Source organism: Etheostoma cragini, chromosome 20 (assembly GCF_013103735.1).
Source record: "Etheostoma cragini isolate CJK2018 chromosome 20, CSU_Ecrag_1.0, whole genome shotgun sequence".
NCBI classification, from domain to species: Eukaryota; Metazoa; Chordata; class Actinopteri; order Perciformes; family Percidae; genus Etheostoma; species Etheostoma cragini.
In genome coordinates, this window is record NC_048426.1 from 3,865,587 (window position 1) to 3,883,209 (window position 17,623).

Genomic DNA, 17,623 nt, shown 5'->3' on the forward strand with positions numbered 1-17,623 from the left:
TTGGGGTCCCCTGCTGGAGCTGCTGCCCCCGCGACCCGATACCGGATAAGCGGTCGAAGATGGATGGATGGATAGTTAACAAGTTACCCCAAATCTGAAGTCAAAAAGGTTTTTTGAACTAGAATTTTTCTAGTTTTTAACCAACTTATGATCTTTTGTTATGTTTCCCTCTTTCTTCACTTTTCTCTACCTTTTAAATCCTGGCCGGGTCTCTTCTAGGAGGACCGCTCTATTCTGGAGAAACCTGATTTGTCTCTTCATTCTCGCGTGGCAATCCAGCTCACCCTCGCTGAGAAACAGATCCTAGAGAAGGCGTCTGCCAGTGGGCGGGCCAAACGTTTACACTTTGAGAAGAAGCTGGAGGAGGGGGCTCCGTTGCCTCTGTACGAGGAAAGCGACATTGCTTTGCTGGAGAATACTGACGCAGATGCAAAACTTCCCCTCATCTTACGCAAGCTGGAGGAGGTGGAAGAAGGCCAGGAGATCCATGCGGAGGAGCACATTCAACTCCTGAATGGGGAGAAGGCTGTGTATGTTATGGATATGGAGGCTAATGGAGAATCATTGCAGAAGGAGACTCAGGAGAAGGTCAGCAAAGATGCTAATTCAGCTTTGGACTCAATTAGGAGTTCAACCCAGAAAGGCCAAAGGGAAGTGGTCGATCTAAAAGCCAGTCGAACTGAAGATAATCCCAAAGAGAAAAGTGAATAAATTGATTTCACTTACTGCCGCAGCCGATTCTATTTATTTTTTGTGTCTCTTAAATGGCTCAGACATACACAGTAGAAGCTGACGTTTTTTAAATTTTCCGTCTGTATCCAGCTGCTGAAATTGTTTTAAAATGCAGCCAGTGTGTCCCTCAGCCTTCTGTGCAAAAGAGCTTTTGACTAAAAGTAGCTTCTTTTTTATGTTTGAAACTTAGATTAACATTTAAACAGTTGGAGGCCTCATCATAGAAAGAAATCAAAGGGGGAAATGCACGAACTGGTTCAAGCAAATTGTTAGGTTAAGAGAAAAAAAACTAAATGAAGTTAGGTGAATGTTATTACCACAAAGCCAAAATTTGTCAAAATCTTGTGAATTGGTTGCTTTATTACTGCAGTTTGTCTCCATATATGTCCATTATGCTATGAGTTGACAATCATATTCTCTAGTGCATTTTGGGGTGTGCAACTGAGTTACGAACAATAACTGCCCTCTATTCTCTTTTTCTGGAAAATAATTTGAAGCAAAAAAATTAAATTGACACAAAGAGCAGCATATTCCACGACATACATAAAATAAATACATAAATGGTAAAACATATATAAAAAAACTGCAGCCCTTACTAGGAAACAAATAATGTGTTTTATTGTGTGTTTTAAATCATTATGAATGTACTCAGTTTACATTTCAGTGATTATCTGCGGAGGTCATCAAAAGGGAATGATGAGTGACACAGTGATCACTAAGAAAGCCATATGCAGCACTGCGGACTCAATGAAAAAGAAGACGATGACTAAGACGATTATTCGAGTTTTTGTTCAACTGCCTTAAAATGAGGTAATTTTAACATGACACTTTTTGTATGGCCGTAGGTTCTTACTCTCTTTAGTTTTTGTTAGCTGTACTGTAAATTTTACTGATTCAAATATTTAAATCATAACCTGAAATGTCTATTAACTCTCCAATTACATTGTCTTTTTGAAGATCGTTCAACTGCATTACCATTATATTGTGTAGCTACTTTGTGCTTCTATTCTACTACAGTTATGCAGGGACATAGTTTTGTTTTAAGTGGTAATACACAATAGCAATACATGTTTGATGCAGTTATGAAATTATCTAAAATCAAGGTCTATCCACTATTGTTGGGGTGTACACATAACCTAAGTATGGAACTTGGTTCAGGTGATAACAAGTGGTTGTATATAGGGCTGTCACCTAAATCTCTATGATTCCAATCATCACTCGAGAATAACCTGAGTCCAGAAGCATTTAATCGCTTTATTTTAGCGGCCTCATTGTTATCAGAGCAACGCAGTCTAACCTTGTGGCACGCTGTAAACTTTAAAGAGTTTTGTCTCAAAGGGTAATTCATTTTTTTCAACCTGGAACCTATTTTGCTATATTTTTTTGTGTAAGTGACTGATTGGTCTGGTATTAAAGGTCCTATGACGTGCTTTTTGGATGGTTTTATATAGGCCTTAGTGGTCCCCTAATACTGTATCTGAAGTCTCTTTTATATAGGTCTTAGTGGTCCCCTAATAATGTATCTGAAGGTGCTTTTATATAGACATTAATTGTCCCCTAGTACTGTATCTGAAGACTCTTTTATATAGACCTTTGGGGTCCCCTAACACTGTATCTGAAGTATCTTTCATATAGACCTTAGTGATCCCCTAATACTGTATCTGAAGTTTCTTTCCACGTGGCAGAGTGGGGGTGTGGCCTCCACCAACTGCCAGTGTTGCTACCCTATCTGTGCTCCCTGCACAATCCGTCAAGCGCGAGATGTTTGTGCATGCTCAGACGATAATCCTGTTTTATGAGGATTTACGGCATTACACGATCTGTTCCACACTTAGGGTCGTAGTTGTAGTGGTCTGCCGTTACCCTCCACTGGGAAGCTAACGTTAGTTGGCTAACAGCTAATTTGGCTAATTGCTAGCTGACAGCTTGATTCAGTGTAAAACAACATTAACTCAACCTAAAAGCAGACTGCAGGTAAATTCGGACTTTACAGTAATAACTAAAGACAAATATTGATTGATTGTATTTTAAATGAGCCCAAGAAAAGTAGAACTGATGGAACAGCTTTTATATATTTTAACGGATATTTTCAGGTTTTAGTCCAAGGTTTTTTAAATATTATTACATGCTGTCTCAGCTTAGCCAAATTTGCTGTAACGTTAGCTTCCCGGTGGAGGCTAACGGCAGATTGCTACAACTCTGAGCGTGGAACAGATTGGGCTGTGTCGTAAATCCTTGAAACAGGATTATCATCTGCGCGTGCAGGCAGCATAGATCAGGTACCGACACTATGCTTTACTTGTTTGCAAGACATAATGTCTCTCTCTCTCTCTTATTGGTTGGCCAAATTCTCTGTGCGGGTAAAGCCAAGAAAGGGGAGGTAACCTTGCTCCTTATGATGTCATAAACACAAAATGTTCCTGCCATGGGACCTTAAAGCATCAACGCTGCAACCGGCAGCAACAGAACGGGCTGCAATGTAACCCTATGGGGCAAATGCGTATTGTCAATTTGGTTCACTAAAATGCTTTTGTGCCACTGAAAGGCTTACATCATTATTCTAAGTGTCTGACAACAGTACGGAAAGGATCCCTACAGACCTCCACTGACTTCATAACTTTGACCCCTGTACCAGTCCTCTTCCCAGTCAGGGTCAAAGTTAGGGGACTACCGGAGAAAGATCAAGAAAGCCATTCATATCTAACACCATCTCTGAAAAGAGACAGAGGTTACCATCCCCCCCCATATACAGCCACCTGATATCAAGTGATCAAATTGCCATATTTATTGTAGGTCACATGATGAAAGTTGATTTACCGATGTAGAACGTGAGATGTGGTTGAAAGCCCCCGAAAAAATTAATAAGTGTACCTATGTGCTGCATTTCAACTGCAATGTACACCATACCTCCACTCAACTCCACTCCCTCTTTTTTGGTTTTCCATTAGCAAAGGTTGTGTGCTCTATGAATGGGGACAACCCGGTGGAAAATATTACTTCATCACAATTTTATTTTCCATCTTAATCTACATTCATAATGTCTATTCATGTGAAACACTCAAATGTAATGTTGTTATGTAAAGCACTGAGCTGTAGGCTATTTCTTGTATGAAAGGTGTTATGCAATTAAAGTTTTTTGTCATTATTGGTTGCTCACACTCCTATCTACACATATGTATCCACATAAATACCTATCGGTGCATTTGGATGAAAATAACTTGTTAAATGTGTGCAAGGTAAGCACAAGGTGTTAGGCCTATGATTCTACTGTAAACATCACAGAGCAGAGCTATCTGCTGATTTTTTAATAAGCTGAAAGTTTAGTTTAGTTTTCTCTGTCATATTCATAACATTACTTTGCACTTGGAAACATTTCCAATAACTGAAAGCAGCCTCTCTTATTCAATTAAATAGTTAAAGAAAACACTTGCACATCACTACAATACATGATTTTATAAAGTAACGGCCTACAGTGACTGTAAAGGGGGTGTGAAAATACCTTATTTAGGCTGGTGGGTGTGGGTGGTTGATTTAATTCAATTCATTGGGATGCCATTGGAGGCTGGTCCACGCCTTCTCACACAATAATTATACTTTCACAAAAGCTCAAAATAATTTAGTCATCTATGCAGTGTTCAACAAAATATATATATTGAACTAAGCCACTCAGTTGCAAAAAGGTGAACTTCTTTGGGATGCTGCTTTGAGATCAAATTAAACCAATGTCCAAAACCTAAATATATTCATTTTACTACAAAACAACTCCACTGGGCCCCCTTCTCCCACTAAATCACCTACAAAATCCTGGTCCTCACCAACAAGGCCCTCCACCATCTGGCCCCCTCATACGTCACTGACCTCCTCTCCCCCTACCAACCCTCACAGCCTCTCAGATCCACCTCAGCCAATCTCCTCTCCATACTCAACCTCTGCAGTTTTGGGGACAGAACCTCCTCTAGGTCTTCAGGCTCTGGAACTCCCTCCTCCAAGAGAGCTGCACCGCTGAGTCCTTCACCAGCTTCCAATCCCGCCTCATCTCTTCACGTTTGCCTATCCGTAGCCCCATGCCCCCCTCCCGCTTCATCTTTGCCAACTTTGAGTCCTTGAAAAGCGCTCTATAAATTTGATGTATTATTATAACTGTTATTATTATAAAAAAGTAAGAGAACCAGTGAACGTTTGGCAGTAAATTAATCAGTTTAGTTATCGACTAATCAAAGAATCAACTTTTAAACTAAGCATATTGTATTTTGTTTTCTCCCTCTATAACATTTTGTATGTGTGTGTGTGAGAGAGGGAGAGAGTGAGAGTGCGTCCGTACTGGGCGGGTACATAGCTATCCAGTATAACCAGTCATCACTGTTTCACCGTATGCGTTAGTAAAAACACCTAAAACTGGAGCTGATAAGAAAGCTTGTCCTGAAGTTGTCAAAGATTAAACTTTATCTCACTTCTCACGTCTTGCGTGTAGTGTCGTCTTTAAACCTTTTTTGCAACCGATTATTTTTCCTCTCTTTTCTTCTTTTCGTTGGGGCGAAAAAAAGGTTTATTTAATGTACTTCCCCCCTCTTTGCCCCCTGGCCCTATTACCAATTTATAAAAGAAACATTATCTTGAATCATTTAATTCGGGGCAATTAAATTTTGAAATGCCCCATTCATAATTCATGGATCTCTAAGATAAAACCCCTTTAATATGTGAATATATCATTATAATGGGCATTGGGTTGGGCAGCAGAGAGCGAAACATGTCCAGTGTTGTTAGTACCCGATGTGTGAGGGCTGGGAGCAGGCCTGGGACCAGCACTCACAAGTAATCCTGCCCTATGAATTATAAACTGCCATCCATATTAATATGCAATTGCAGCAGGAGCGGCCGGGCGCTGCTTGTTGTGGGACGGCACCGTTATGCAAGTGTTTACCGTTGTCACGCTGGTCACCCTGGACGTTGGAAGAGTCCGGTTTAAGACGTTAGACTTTTCTGACAGTGAGCATGATATTGAAGGTAACGCGCAGACAAATTCATTGTTGCCACTCTTTCTGCTTAGTTCACTGCCTATTTCCTAAAAAAATGTCCTCAACATTATGTAATCTAGTCATACATGTATTTTTAACTTTCAATCAAGTAAGTAATTGTGGACTCAAACCTAATCTGAGGAGGTAGGTGGATTTTAAAAACATTGTTGAAACATATACAGGATGTAAACTACTCCCAACGGGTGTTAGACAGTTTTCATTTTCAGTGAACTGTTATTATATAAAACTACTAGAAAATCAGATCTGAATATTGAGGAAAAATTCTGTCTGTTCTGACTGTCAAATTTTTTGACAGTCACACTATCAAGTACCAGTTTATGGTTATATGCATTGTCAAATGTCACATACATTAAGTTATAAAGTTTGCGTGCTCATTTTAGGAGAGAACCTTTAGTCCTCTGAATACAGGACTGGCTGCATGGGGCCAGCTCTTAAATCAATGAGATTTTATGAGATTAAATCTGAGATTTACATAGAATGTCATGATTTCTCCATATGCGATAATAGACTGAACTATCGGTTTAGCTTGTTGTTGGGGACATAACTGACACCCTTCAAAGACCCTTTTTTGTTTCAACAACCAAATTTTACAACCCCCAATTAAACCATTTTGTGTTTGCCTTGGCCAGTTGGACATTAACAAGAAAAACAGACACATGTACTAGACTGTGAGCCTCTTTTAAGTTCTTTAAAAGGTATTTTAAACATCGTAATAAAACCAATCAGGAAGCCAGTTTTATCAGCAGTTAATCCAGCCCGTGTACATATCTGAACTCTGTTTTCATTTGTAGCCTGCTCCCAATACAGCCAGCTGCACTAAGTTAACTGTAACCACACATACTGTAGTAATAGCAAAAGTCAACACTAAAATATTGTTGCGGTATCGATATTGATGTATTTGGTCAAAAATAAAAATATCATGATATTTGATTTTCTCCACATTGCCCAGACCTAGTTTAATATTTTAGCGCTTAGTGCTTGTATGACAGACCCAGCTGTCCACAAATAGGAAGTGTTAGTACAGAGCTTAAAGTTACATTCTTGCTTCAGAATGGCCCATTTGGTTTAAACCATAGCTGATGGCCAGCTCGCACAGTCACTACAGCTGCATATAGCACTTGGATGTTTTATATACTAGTATATTTTAACTTCTGTCCATTGTCTGTAAGACAAGTGCTTTAGGTAGTGATACAGTTTTGGTCATATTTAGCATTTTAGTTAATGGCTGCCTGGCCTTTTCTTAGACCACCAAATTTAACAATCGGTTTAAATAACTTCCAAAATATTTCTATTTCTATATCTAAATTGTGCAAATATCCCATATATGGGTATTTATGCTAGTGGCCCTAGCATGTCAGCTTGACTTCTCTGCAGAAATGCCCCAATGCCATCTCCTAGCTGGCCCCCGTCCCTCCAGAGCATGACTGACTATGATTATATGCTCTTAGCAGCTCATAATGGAAGCATCCATTTATTATTAAAGAGGTGGATGGATGGGAGAGAGATCGAGGAGAGGAGATGAGTCTCCGGAATCGCATGAGGTCTTCATCACAGAAGAAATGAAGAATGAAGGGACGACAGAGTGAAAAAAGATAGAGGAGGAGGAAGAGAAGGAGGAGAACGTCCTCCCCCCTTCTTCATGAACAAACTCCTCAAGTGGGTTCAATGGTTATGATGCGAGCAGCTGGAATCGGTTACACTTTAACGTTTAAAAAGGACAAATGATACGTACAACAGCACTTAAAGAGGAAGATAAAAGCAAGGTTACTGGGCAAAGACAAAGACACGTTTGATGACTAACTTTATTATCTGTGATGATGATAAGCAGTGTGGTCAGATAGTTTAAAATGGCTGCCTCAGGACTGAGAAGAAGCACTACTCTGCTTGCTCCAACAGCATCGAGCACTGCAGTTGTCAAAGCCTGCTGTGAACCATTTTAATACAGACATAGCATGCCTGTGTGATCATGTTTGTGAGTGATTTTGAGTCTAAACACAAAGCGAGGAAGTGCAGTCCCCTGAAATTCCTTTGGCTGTTGAAGTGAACTCCTCAGCATGGTGGATTCACCCACTAGTCAACTAGCCGGCTGACCTTCCTGACTTCCTAATACGCGGAGCATAACAGAAGCAGCACCAGTTCTGCGCGGGCCTAACATAGACCCAGACCTGGCCTTTGCCCACATCTTTAAAACCCAACCAGACTTCACTTAACATGACCCTGGTAGATTTAAGACCAGAACACCTGATCGCAAAACCTGAGGCTACATGTGGAATTTACTTCATTCATTCGTTTTTTGAAACTGTTTAGTATCTTTAGAGAAGTGGGCGTGGTTAGCTGATTGACAGACATTGGCTGACACGTTAAATGTTGGTTGATCTGATTTAGCCAAAGCAGCATGTTGGAGAGAAGATTTAGATTGGGATTTGGTCCTGAGGGAGACAACCACAGGAGGCAGCACGCTGAAGGCTTTACGCCAGATGCTGCCCCTTGGAGAACACTATTTAAAACAAAGATGCTATTACATAGAGACCAATATGAAGTACAACATCGAGGGAGAGCAGGCCTGGCGGATCCCGAAGCTACGGCGTGGTCACCATCTTCAGAAGCCATCTTCAGACGCCAAACCATGCAGCATCTGGGTGAGTCAGTTTAACACAGCACAAACTCTTCCAGAAGTACCAAAGACATACAGTACATACACTCATCCAGGTGAGTTTAAGTCACATTCTCACTTTAAACACAACGCACAAGCAGAAGAGACAATGCCTAATACTTTAGCAGCTGTGTTTTGTTGTTTAGCGAGCCCAGGTTAGCTTTAACTGCTTGTATACACATGACTGACTGTTGGCCGCCAGGCTAATGTAACACACTGGCTACAATCTGTCTCTTTCTCTCATTCCACTGGGCTGACAGACAATTACCACAAGAAATAAAAAAAATAACAATTTCCATTTGGAAAATACCAAACTTGAACCCGACCTGAGCACAAAATTAATGCAACAAACCAACACAATTCTAACGCAAACCTTGGTCAGGACTGATCAGTTTTGGGTCAGGCAGTAGTACTCTATTCAATTTGACCTCAAGACACTTTACAGATAGAGTAGATCTAGAACACACTCTGTAATTTACAAAGACCCAACAATTCCAGTTCAACAATTCCTTACCATGGTAAGGAAAAGCAGAAAAGTGGTAAGGAAAAACTCCTTTCAGGGAGAAACCTAGGACAGACCCAGGTTCTTGTTAGGCGGTGTCTAATGGCGCCGGTTGGGGGGGGGCGATGAATGGCGGCAATAGTAGTCACAATAAAGGTAATGGAACTATGACTAGAAATAGTAGTTGAAGTAGTTCATGGTGTAGCAGGATACTGCAGGGTGTTACAGGGCGCAGCAGGACGTAGAATGGCATAGCAGGAGGTAGCAGGGTGTAGTAAGCAATACTAAGACTACCGCTGTCAATGTCCACATGGATATTAAAATCACCTAAAATAACTACTTTGTTGATGTAGAAGAATAAGAACAAGGCTTTTAAACAACATATATTATAATATCATTTATTTAGTTTAGGTTTAGGACAAATTAACAGGCTTGAATCAAAGATGGCTGCAACTCCACCCTTTGGCCTGAGCCTGTAGGAATTTTTTATTTATTACTTTATTGGGTGCTAGAGAAGAACTTAAGACTCAAACTATGTAACAGCAACATCCCAGGTTCAGTTCTAGCCAGGGACAATTGCTACATGTTGAATCCCTCTCTCTTTCTTTTCATTTCCTTACTGTACAGTAGGTCAACTCATCCAATAAAAAGGTAAATTGTCAAAAAATAATGTTAAAAAGAAGGCCTGAGGAGACAGATTTTATCTGCACAACATTTCTTTGTATTGGAACAATAAAAAAAAGGCACATTTTGGGGAGTGTCCAACTATTAGTAGCACCACAAAGTATTGTTTTTTATAAGTGGGACCTCATGGTTTGCATAAGGTACGTGTCACGATTGGGATCTGTGTATTATTTCGTGTTGTATTTTCTAGAATCTGTTTTCTCCCTAGTTGTGTCTCTTTTTTTCTTCCTTTCCATCCCTTTCTAACTCCAAACACGTAAAAATATGGATGTTTGGACAATGGCTGTCCTCAACTGATGCGATGAAAAAGGCGCCCTTCGGCGTGTGTGTAGCTACGCCATCACTAACAGGGACATTACAGGAGCGTCCTCTGGTGGACACACTATGCTACGCCAACACTTACAGGGACATTGTAGAGCGTCCTCTGGTGGACAGACTATGCTACGCCAACACTAACAGGGACGTTGTAGAGCGTCCTCTGGTGGACAGACTATGCAATGCCATCACTAACAGGGACATTGTAGAGCGTCCTCTAGTGGACAGACTATGCAACACCATCACTAACAAGGACTTTGTAGAGCGTCCTCTGGTGGACACACTATGCTACGCCAACACTAAAAGGGACGTTGTAGAGCGTCCTCTGGTGGACAGACTATGCAACGCCAACACTAAAAGGGACGTGGTGGAGCGTCCTCTGGTGGACAGACTATGCAACGCCAACACTCATAACATTGACCGTCCGTTTTTATTTTATTTCCTCACTACAATTCGAATCTGTCAGAGGTCTCAAGTGAGCCCAGTCGATGCCTTCAAATGGTGATGATCTTGGCTTGTTGTGAAGAAATCATTCCAATCTTCTATTCATTTTTCTTTGTTTTGTTTTTATCTCCGAATTCTCTAGTATAGTCCCATCTCCAAAATACTAATATTTGGAGAACCATATAACTTCCAAAAATGATTCTGATACATTTTCAGCCACAATATGACATTACATACCATTATTATATAATTAGAAAAGACAGATAAAGCATTAATAGATAAACGATGGGATTAAAACAAAAGACAGATAGAAAGACAGAAGGACACAGACATTTTCAGCAATGGAGAACAATACAAGAAGTAAGAGAGGGAAGATAAAGGGACACGTGTGCTCAGCCCAGCTGAACACGGATGCAAATGGAATGCTGATAAGGTGTGTGTGTGTGTCTATGCATCCATGCACATACTGTATGTGTGTATGTGGTCTACCTACGTTCCCCACCCCCCATATCGGCACACACCCACTCTCAGGCCTTTATATGTAAACATACTATAATGGACTGGCACTTATGGACCAGGATTTCACGTCTTTCCCTCCCATCTCTACTTGTCTCTGTCTTCTCTCCTCTAATCTGACCTAGAAACACAGAAAAGATGGATAGAGGAGAGAAAACGAAAAGGAGAGTGACCACTGTTGCTTCCGATTTAAATCGAAAAGCCACTTATTTCTTTCTTTGTTTCTTTGTTTCTTTGTTTCTTTCTTTGTTTCTTTCTTCTCAGGCAGAGGAAAACATCATTCTCTATTCTTTAGGTCAGAGAGGTAACAATTAAGTGTGGAGGGCGCTGGGAGTCGCCAACAGGTGATGAATGGCTGGGTCGGCTGCAACTGACAATATGCAGAAGAGCCAAATGATGTGCAAATGGATGCAGGGGATGGAGGATGGCTGGTGTGTGTGTGTGTGTGTGTGTGTGTGTGTGTGTGTGTGTGTGTGTGTGTGTGTGTCAGGAAGGTGGCAGCCAAAGTGGGAGAAAAAGGAGATTTGTGGGGGGGGGGGGTCCCAGGCAGCACACTAGCCTGGGGAGTACGCTGCAGCCCGGTTAGCATGGTAGCATCATCACATCATCAGGATCTTTTGTTTTCCAAATTGTTTTGTTGTATTTTTAATAAGTGTTCTACTAGTCAGTTGCGTATATGGGTTAACTTCTGTTAGCTAGCAAGCTCTTGTCGCAGTCAGTCTCTAACACGGTAGCTATGGAAACCTGTTGCGCTCCTATGATACTGTAAAATACCAGGGCCGAACGTGGAAATGAATATGATTTCATTGCGCCAGGATATTCATAGAGACGCCTCAGGACTGCTTTGACTGTAAATCAGCTGAGATATAGTCACGCCTAAAAACCAAGCATGATGCCCACAAAGCTCTCCTGTCTTGCCCTTTAAACCACCTTCACTGTTGCAAGAACAGAAACCCAGCGAGCCCTCCAGACTATTGAGGACACCTGGTGGGTGCAAAAGCCACAAGCAATCCAGAACCTGGCAGAATGCAATCACACTCACGTCTTTAGGATGCCAAAAAAAGCATTGAACAGCACCAGGATGCGGCGATTTCCTCAGTCCAATCAGCTGAAGGGTCCACGCTCTTGAAGGACCGCCACGAGATAATCCTGATCATCCAGTGTAACACTCAGATCCCTTTCCCATGTCTTTTTAAAGGGCTGACCATCCCCAAGTTCTGCATATGCATAGAGTAATACCCAAATGCCTCATGAACTTTTACATATTTTAACAACACCTTATCTAAACATTCTGGTGTCTTCAGAGCTGGACAAGAACTGGATCCACAAACCCCCACTATCAGTTGCCTGTGTTAATTTTAGTAATATACAGTAGTTATCGAAACGTTTAACTAAATATATCAGTTAATAGCTATTATAGCTTCACATACCACCACACTCTGGTGTTCAGTGTAAGGCTCCTTAGTTATCTTTATGTTAAAAGGAAGTCACAAATAGACTGCATCGTCATTTGGCAGCGTTTTGGCCTTTTGACTTTTCACAAGCCAATGCCTTGTGAATGATCGAAAGACAGTGGGAGTATTGTAACTTTCTACTTGACCTAGACATTTATCCCTTGTCAAAAGAAAGTAGTAAAATGCATAATGTTTTATCTGGAGTGTGTGATTTGCTTTCTTTTTTAATTAATTTGAATGTGAAATCTTACATTTTCAGTCAGTAAAGACAGAAGCATTGCAAATCTAAATATAATTTAATATACAGTCATAATAAATTGACATCAGTCAATTTAATATGACTGTATGATATGACTGTATGATTTTATGTAACATTCTGACATCAGTTACATAAAATCAACAAAAGAGCCCATTCAAGTGGTAATAGCTGGAGTTAAAGGTCGTAACGGTGTTATTGCTAGAGATGTTATTTAACCATAAAAACCATAATAGGTGGTGAATTGTAACTAAGTACAACTACTAAGTACTGTTCTTAAGTACAAATGTTGAGGTTCTTGTACTTTACTTTACTGTAGTCTTTTCTTTTCATGACACTTTCTACTTCTTCTCCGCCACATCTCAGAGTAAAATATTGTTATATTTTTTGCAGTGAGTACTTTTACTTTTAATCTTTTACATAGTACATTGTAAAACATAGTGGTACATTTTCCACTTTTACGTAAGTAGCATCTTCAATGCAGGGCTTTTACTTGTAAAAGAATATTTTTACAGTGTGCTTTTTTTCTTTTCTTTTTTTTTACTTACGTAGAGGATCTGAATGCTTTGTCCACCACTGACCAGTAGAACATTAAAACACATTTTAAGCTCCAACCCAATGCAGTCATAAAACTGTTTCTCTTTGATGGATTGGCACCTTTGGGTCAGTTAAAAACCAGATCTCCTTGTCAGGCTGTTGGAGGTGAAGCTGGTGCAGGTCCTCCTCCATCACAGGGATCAGCTTGATGCTGCTGACATCGGCATGCCGTTGCCGCCACATGATGACGTCCTGGGAAAAGAAGGGAAGAAGACGAGAGAATGATCCACACTGTGACTATGAGAGGGAAAATAAATAAGTTTAATAAATGCTTCAGGTAATGAAAAAATAAAGTTAACTATAAATTATGACCTCAACAAGGATGGAAGGACAAAATAAAAATGGCTCAACAGTCAAATTAAAGATTATAATCTGTTGATAGCAGTGATGTAACACAATGCCTCAGCCCACTGCGGACTTCTATCCCTGTCACAATCAGAATGTGTAGTGTTTGCAATAGCGCCGTGGGAAATGATTATCTTAAGATTCTTATCACTATTATTATCTTAGTGCAAATGTGTCGCTGTAAATTGATTTGCTTCAAATTGTCGTATATGAAGTACAGTGTTTGCCACAGATTTTATCAGTGGTGGTAGCTCACCGGTGGAGGAGGACCGTCAGTTAGCTGCTATCTAATATGATAATTATATTAATTGGAGGATTGTATATATCCTATAAAATAGTTGAGTATCTAATACTTAACAGCAGCTCTTGGTAGGAGACTTGCTGATGAAAGAGGAGGCTGGAGTTCGTGGGGTTTTGGATGGACCAGCAAGAAAACTGTGTGAAGCAGGTGTGGAGCGCTCCGTCCTCTGATTAAATACATCTGGACTGCAAACTGGGGGTTCCTCTCAGATGTTGGGCCTCCGCCTCGGCCAACCCAGAAGTGTCATTTTAAGAAATATTTTTATTTTGTGGTTTTAAGAACTGGGTCATTGAACTTTTTCTACTTAATACCCACTCTCTCACTATGTCCTTCATTGCCACAATTGTAATGTTTTTTCTTTCTCCTCCTACAGCTCACCGTCTCTTGTTTTGTGATTGTCTGTGCTCATGTCTTTTCATGTTTACCTGTTTTTACCTGTATGATTACTAAAACAAAATGAAATATACTTTTAGGGCCCAAGCGCCAACAATTGTCGGCCGGCAAAGGCCCACTTGAAACTTGAGCATTATAATTTTTTTTTTGTAAAGGAATCACCTTTTTGAGAACCTAACCATACTCAAAAACTCACCAAAATCCGAGGTCAGATCAGGTGAAAATATAGATATTTTAAGAGTTTCTTTTAATAGTCGCGCAAAAAAGACTCGCTAGCGCCCCCTAATAGTTTTAAAAAGTGAAGACCCCCTCCTTTGACTTTCATGTAGACCACTGAAAATTGGTGCACATATGGATTAAATTTTAACAAAAAACTTCTTGGAGCCACACCCTAAACTCAACAGGAAGTCCACCATTTTGAATTAACAATGCCAAATTAGTGGATTTTTGGCCTCACACAAGAATCTATGGGTCAGTAAAAAGGGGCAAGGCTCAGACTGTGACAAGTTGGGATGAGAACGGGTTGCGTATCAAATGATGATATGAAAACAATAATTAATGAGCAAGCTGTATCTGGTAGGGATGAACCTACTGATAATTATCGGCTGAATCGGCTGAATCGGCAGAATCAAAGGGTAACTATGTTTTATGTCCAAGTGACTGATGGGAACAACGTTTTTAGACATCCAGTCCAGTATTAAACTAGATCAGTGCAGTGCAATGTAAGGGCCAATGTCCAGCTTGTATTTACCTTCACAAAAGTGCTTGCTTTGCCGCTGACAGGCTCAGATTAATATTCTAAGTGTCTGATGTTATGGAAAGGATTTCTAAGGAGGGTGACCTTTCTGTTAAAGAGTAAACCCCTTTTTTTATACATAAAAATCCACCAAAATTGTGTAAACCCACCAGACTCCATGTAAACAAACAGTAATTTTAGCATCATGAACAGAAACAAAATAAAACTACAAAGAGCCGTTTTGTGTCGACTCTCCTCTTTTCCAACCATCACAACTCTAATTTAGGTTGAAATAAACACAAAGTTTGTGTTATGTGGGCTCTGTACACTCTAAAAGTATTGCTTTTTTAAATGGAGTCTAGTTGGTTTAGCATTAGCCCCCCCAAAAAAAACTTTTGTGGAACAAATTGACGATGCACATTTGCCCCATAGGGTTACATTGCAGCCCAGTCTGTGGCTTCTGGTTACAGCGATAACGGCTAATACTGGTCCAATTTCAAAGATACACAAAAACTAAGGCCCAGGTTATAAAACAGTATAGTTATCCTTAAATGGTGACTTTCAGCTCATTGTTTAGCTGTCCTGCTACCACTTAATTGTTTTGGTTCACTCTCACCGCTGTTATATCTTCGGTTTACAGCTATTTTCATCTATATAATGATTCCATTTTTAAAATCTGAAATGACTAATGTGTTCACCATCCCAAAAAAACCTTAAGTATCAAAAATTGTACTCTGCCAAATTCTACTAATGAGAAATATACCAAGGTATTTGAAAACTCCCAATAAAGACGCACCACAGACCATGTTACGAATACTTTAGGGGTGGACCCAATTGACTTCTGTTTTGGGCTGTCTGCAGTGGATGGGCTGCATTCATTTATAGTTGCTGCCGCCACAGATTCTCTGATGAATGAAGGCATTGCATTGTGGGATATGCACTCGTAGCATCGTAGTGTTCTGTCTACCAACATTCTCTAATATTTCACTGGTTCTTTAAACTTAGAAATAAAAACCACGACAACATCTCGTGAATAAATATTGATTACTGTATCAATCTAGTCTAAATACGAAAAACATCAAAACAATACAGCTTCTCTGCTGCAGTCCCGGTGCATGCTTCCAATTGAAATTTTTGCCGAGTGTCATAAAAATATGGGAAATTCATTTCTATGTACATGAATCAATAGATTCCAATGTGACTAAGGTTCTGATCCAGGAAATTACACTGTAAGGTATGAAGGGAAGGAGGAGCATAATGCCCTGTAGGACTCTAGTGAACTCATTATTTCTCATCCACCCATGCTTCATCTTTGTCTTCTTTCCATCCCTTCATTCTTCCCCTCTCTTCAGATATTTGGCCTGACAGTCGGGCTACTGGGCAGGAGAGCCCACTGTGCCAAAAGCCATCATGTCACACTCACACTCCGAGGCCACCTGAGCAGCCTGGGCCGCAACCACAGTATATATGGATGTGGTCAGAGGAAGCACGCACACACACACACGCACAAACACACACACACACACACACACACACACACACACACACACACACACACACACACACACACACACACACACACACACAGAGGGAGCTGGGCGGCAGGTCTGGAGGATTCTGGGTCAGGGCTGGGAGGTCTGATGAAGATGAGGTGGGACACACACACTGGGCCTCTTTACCGCTCACTGGTCAGCACACTGCAGTGCCTGTGTGTGTGTGTGTGTGTGTGTGTGTGTATGCGTGTGTCGGGATCAGGTCTGATCTGAGCTGATTTTGTCATCTCTCTCCCCTCTCAGCAGCATCTCCTGACAGGCCTAGACACTGTAACCAGGAGAAGACTGGATAGGTAGAGGTTGGGTCGGGAGGGGGGGGTAGAAAGTAGCACGTTGAAGAAAAGGGAAGTCACTCTGTGCATATCTAAGGCCTGAAAATAAACTCTGCCAATATTGTTCAGGATAAATGCAATTTATTCTGACATGTGGCTCAAATTCGGAAATGGAATCCCGAGCCCATAACCATCAACTATTGTCTTTAAAAACATCCAACGAAAACATGCAAATACAGATACAGACACCTCCACACTTTTAGTGGGTCAAAAATGATGATGAGAAGAATTGTCTTTGCTTTTATTAAAATACTGCATATCATTTAAAGGATCTGCATGAAGGGGAGTTTCCGGGGAGCGTCAAGCATGTAGGACGTGCCTGCCGGAGCTCCGCAGGAATGTGACTATTTGAACTTTTTTTAGCACGGTTTATTGAAGTTTCTTTTACAGCTTTAGTTTATTACGTTACCTACACGGCATCTATGCTCAACCTGTTTTGGTAATTTTATTAAACCATGGCAAACCGGGGTAAATCCGACACCTCGAAAGTAGGCCGCAGCAAACCACGCCTGTCGCCTGAGCCCGAGGCTGCTCCAGTACTCGATGCTAACGAGCATCTGCTAAAGTGTATGGAGGAGATGCTGGAGGGTGTGCGCTCAGATCTTGTGAGTAAATTTGACGAAATTGTGTCCGGGGCTGTGAGAAGGGAGATTACGACTGCTCTTTCTCCGCTGGAAGCTAAAGTTACCTCACACAAACGAGCTATTACAGACCTTGAGCGCTCGGCTACTGACCACGATGACAAGCTAACAACCCTTGGAGCAACTGTTGCTT

At 40.8% G+C, this 17,623-nt stretch overlaps 1 protein-coding gene and 1 long non-coding RNA gene across 2 annotated transcripts in view; one reads left to right on the plus strand and one right to left on the minus strand.

Moving 5' to 3' along the window:
* Window positions 1-1,570, plus strand: part of setd3 (SET domain containing 3, actin histidine methyltransferase) — a 46,160-nt gene extending 44,590 nt beyond the window's left edge. Inside the window, exon 13 of the mRNA XM_034858514.1 lies at window positions 220-1,570. Coding sequence (XP_034714405.1) covers window positions 220-711 — 492 coding nt within the window. The 3' untranslated portion in view covers window positions 712-1,570. The remainder of the gene's footprint in view (window positions 1-219) is intronic.
* Window positions 1,571-6,282: 4,712 nt separating this feature from the next.
* The window catches only part of LOC117935903, an 18,685-nt gene continuing 7,344 nt past the window's right edge, over window positions 6,283-17,623 (minus strand). Inside the window, exons 2-3 of the long non-coding RNA XR_004654843.1 lie at window positions 12,268-12,273; window positions 6,283-6,293 (exon numbers count right to left, since the gene is read on the minus strand). This is a non-coding gene — a long non-coding RNA (uncharacterized LOC117935903). The remainder of the gene's footprint in view (window positions 6,294-12,267; window positions 12,274-17,623) is intronic.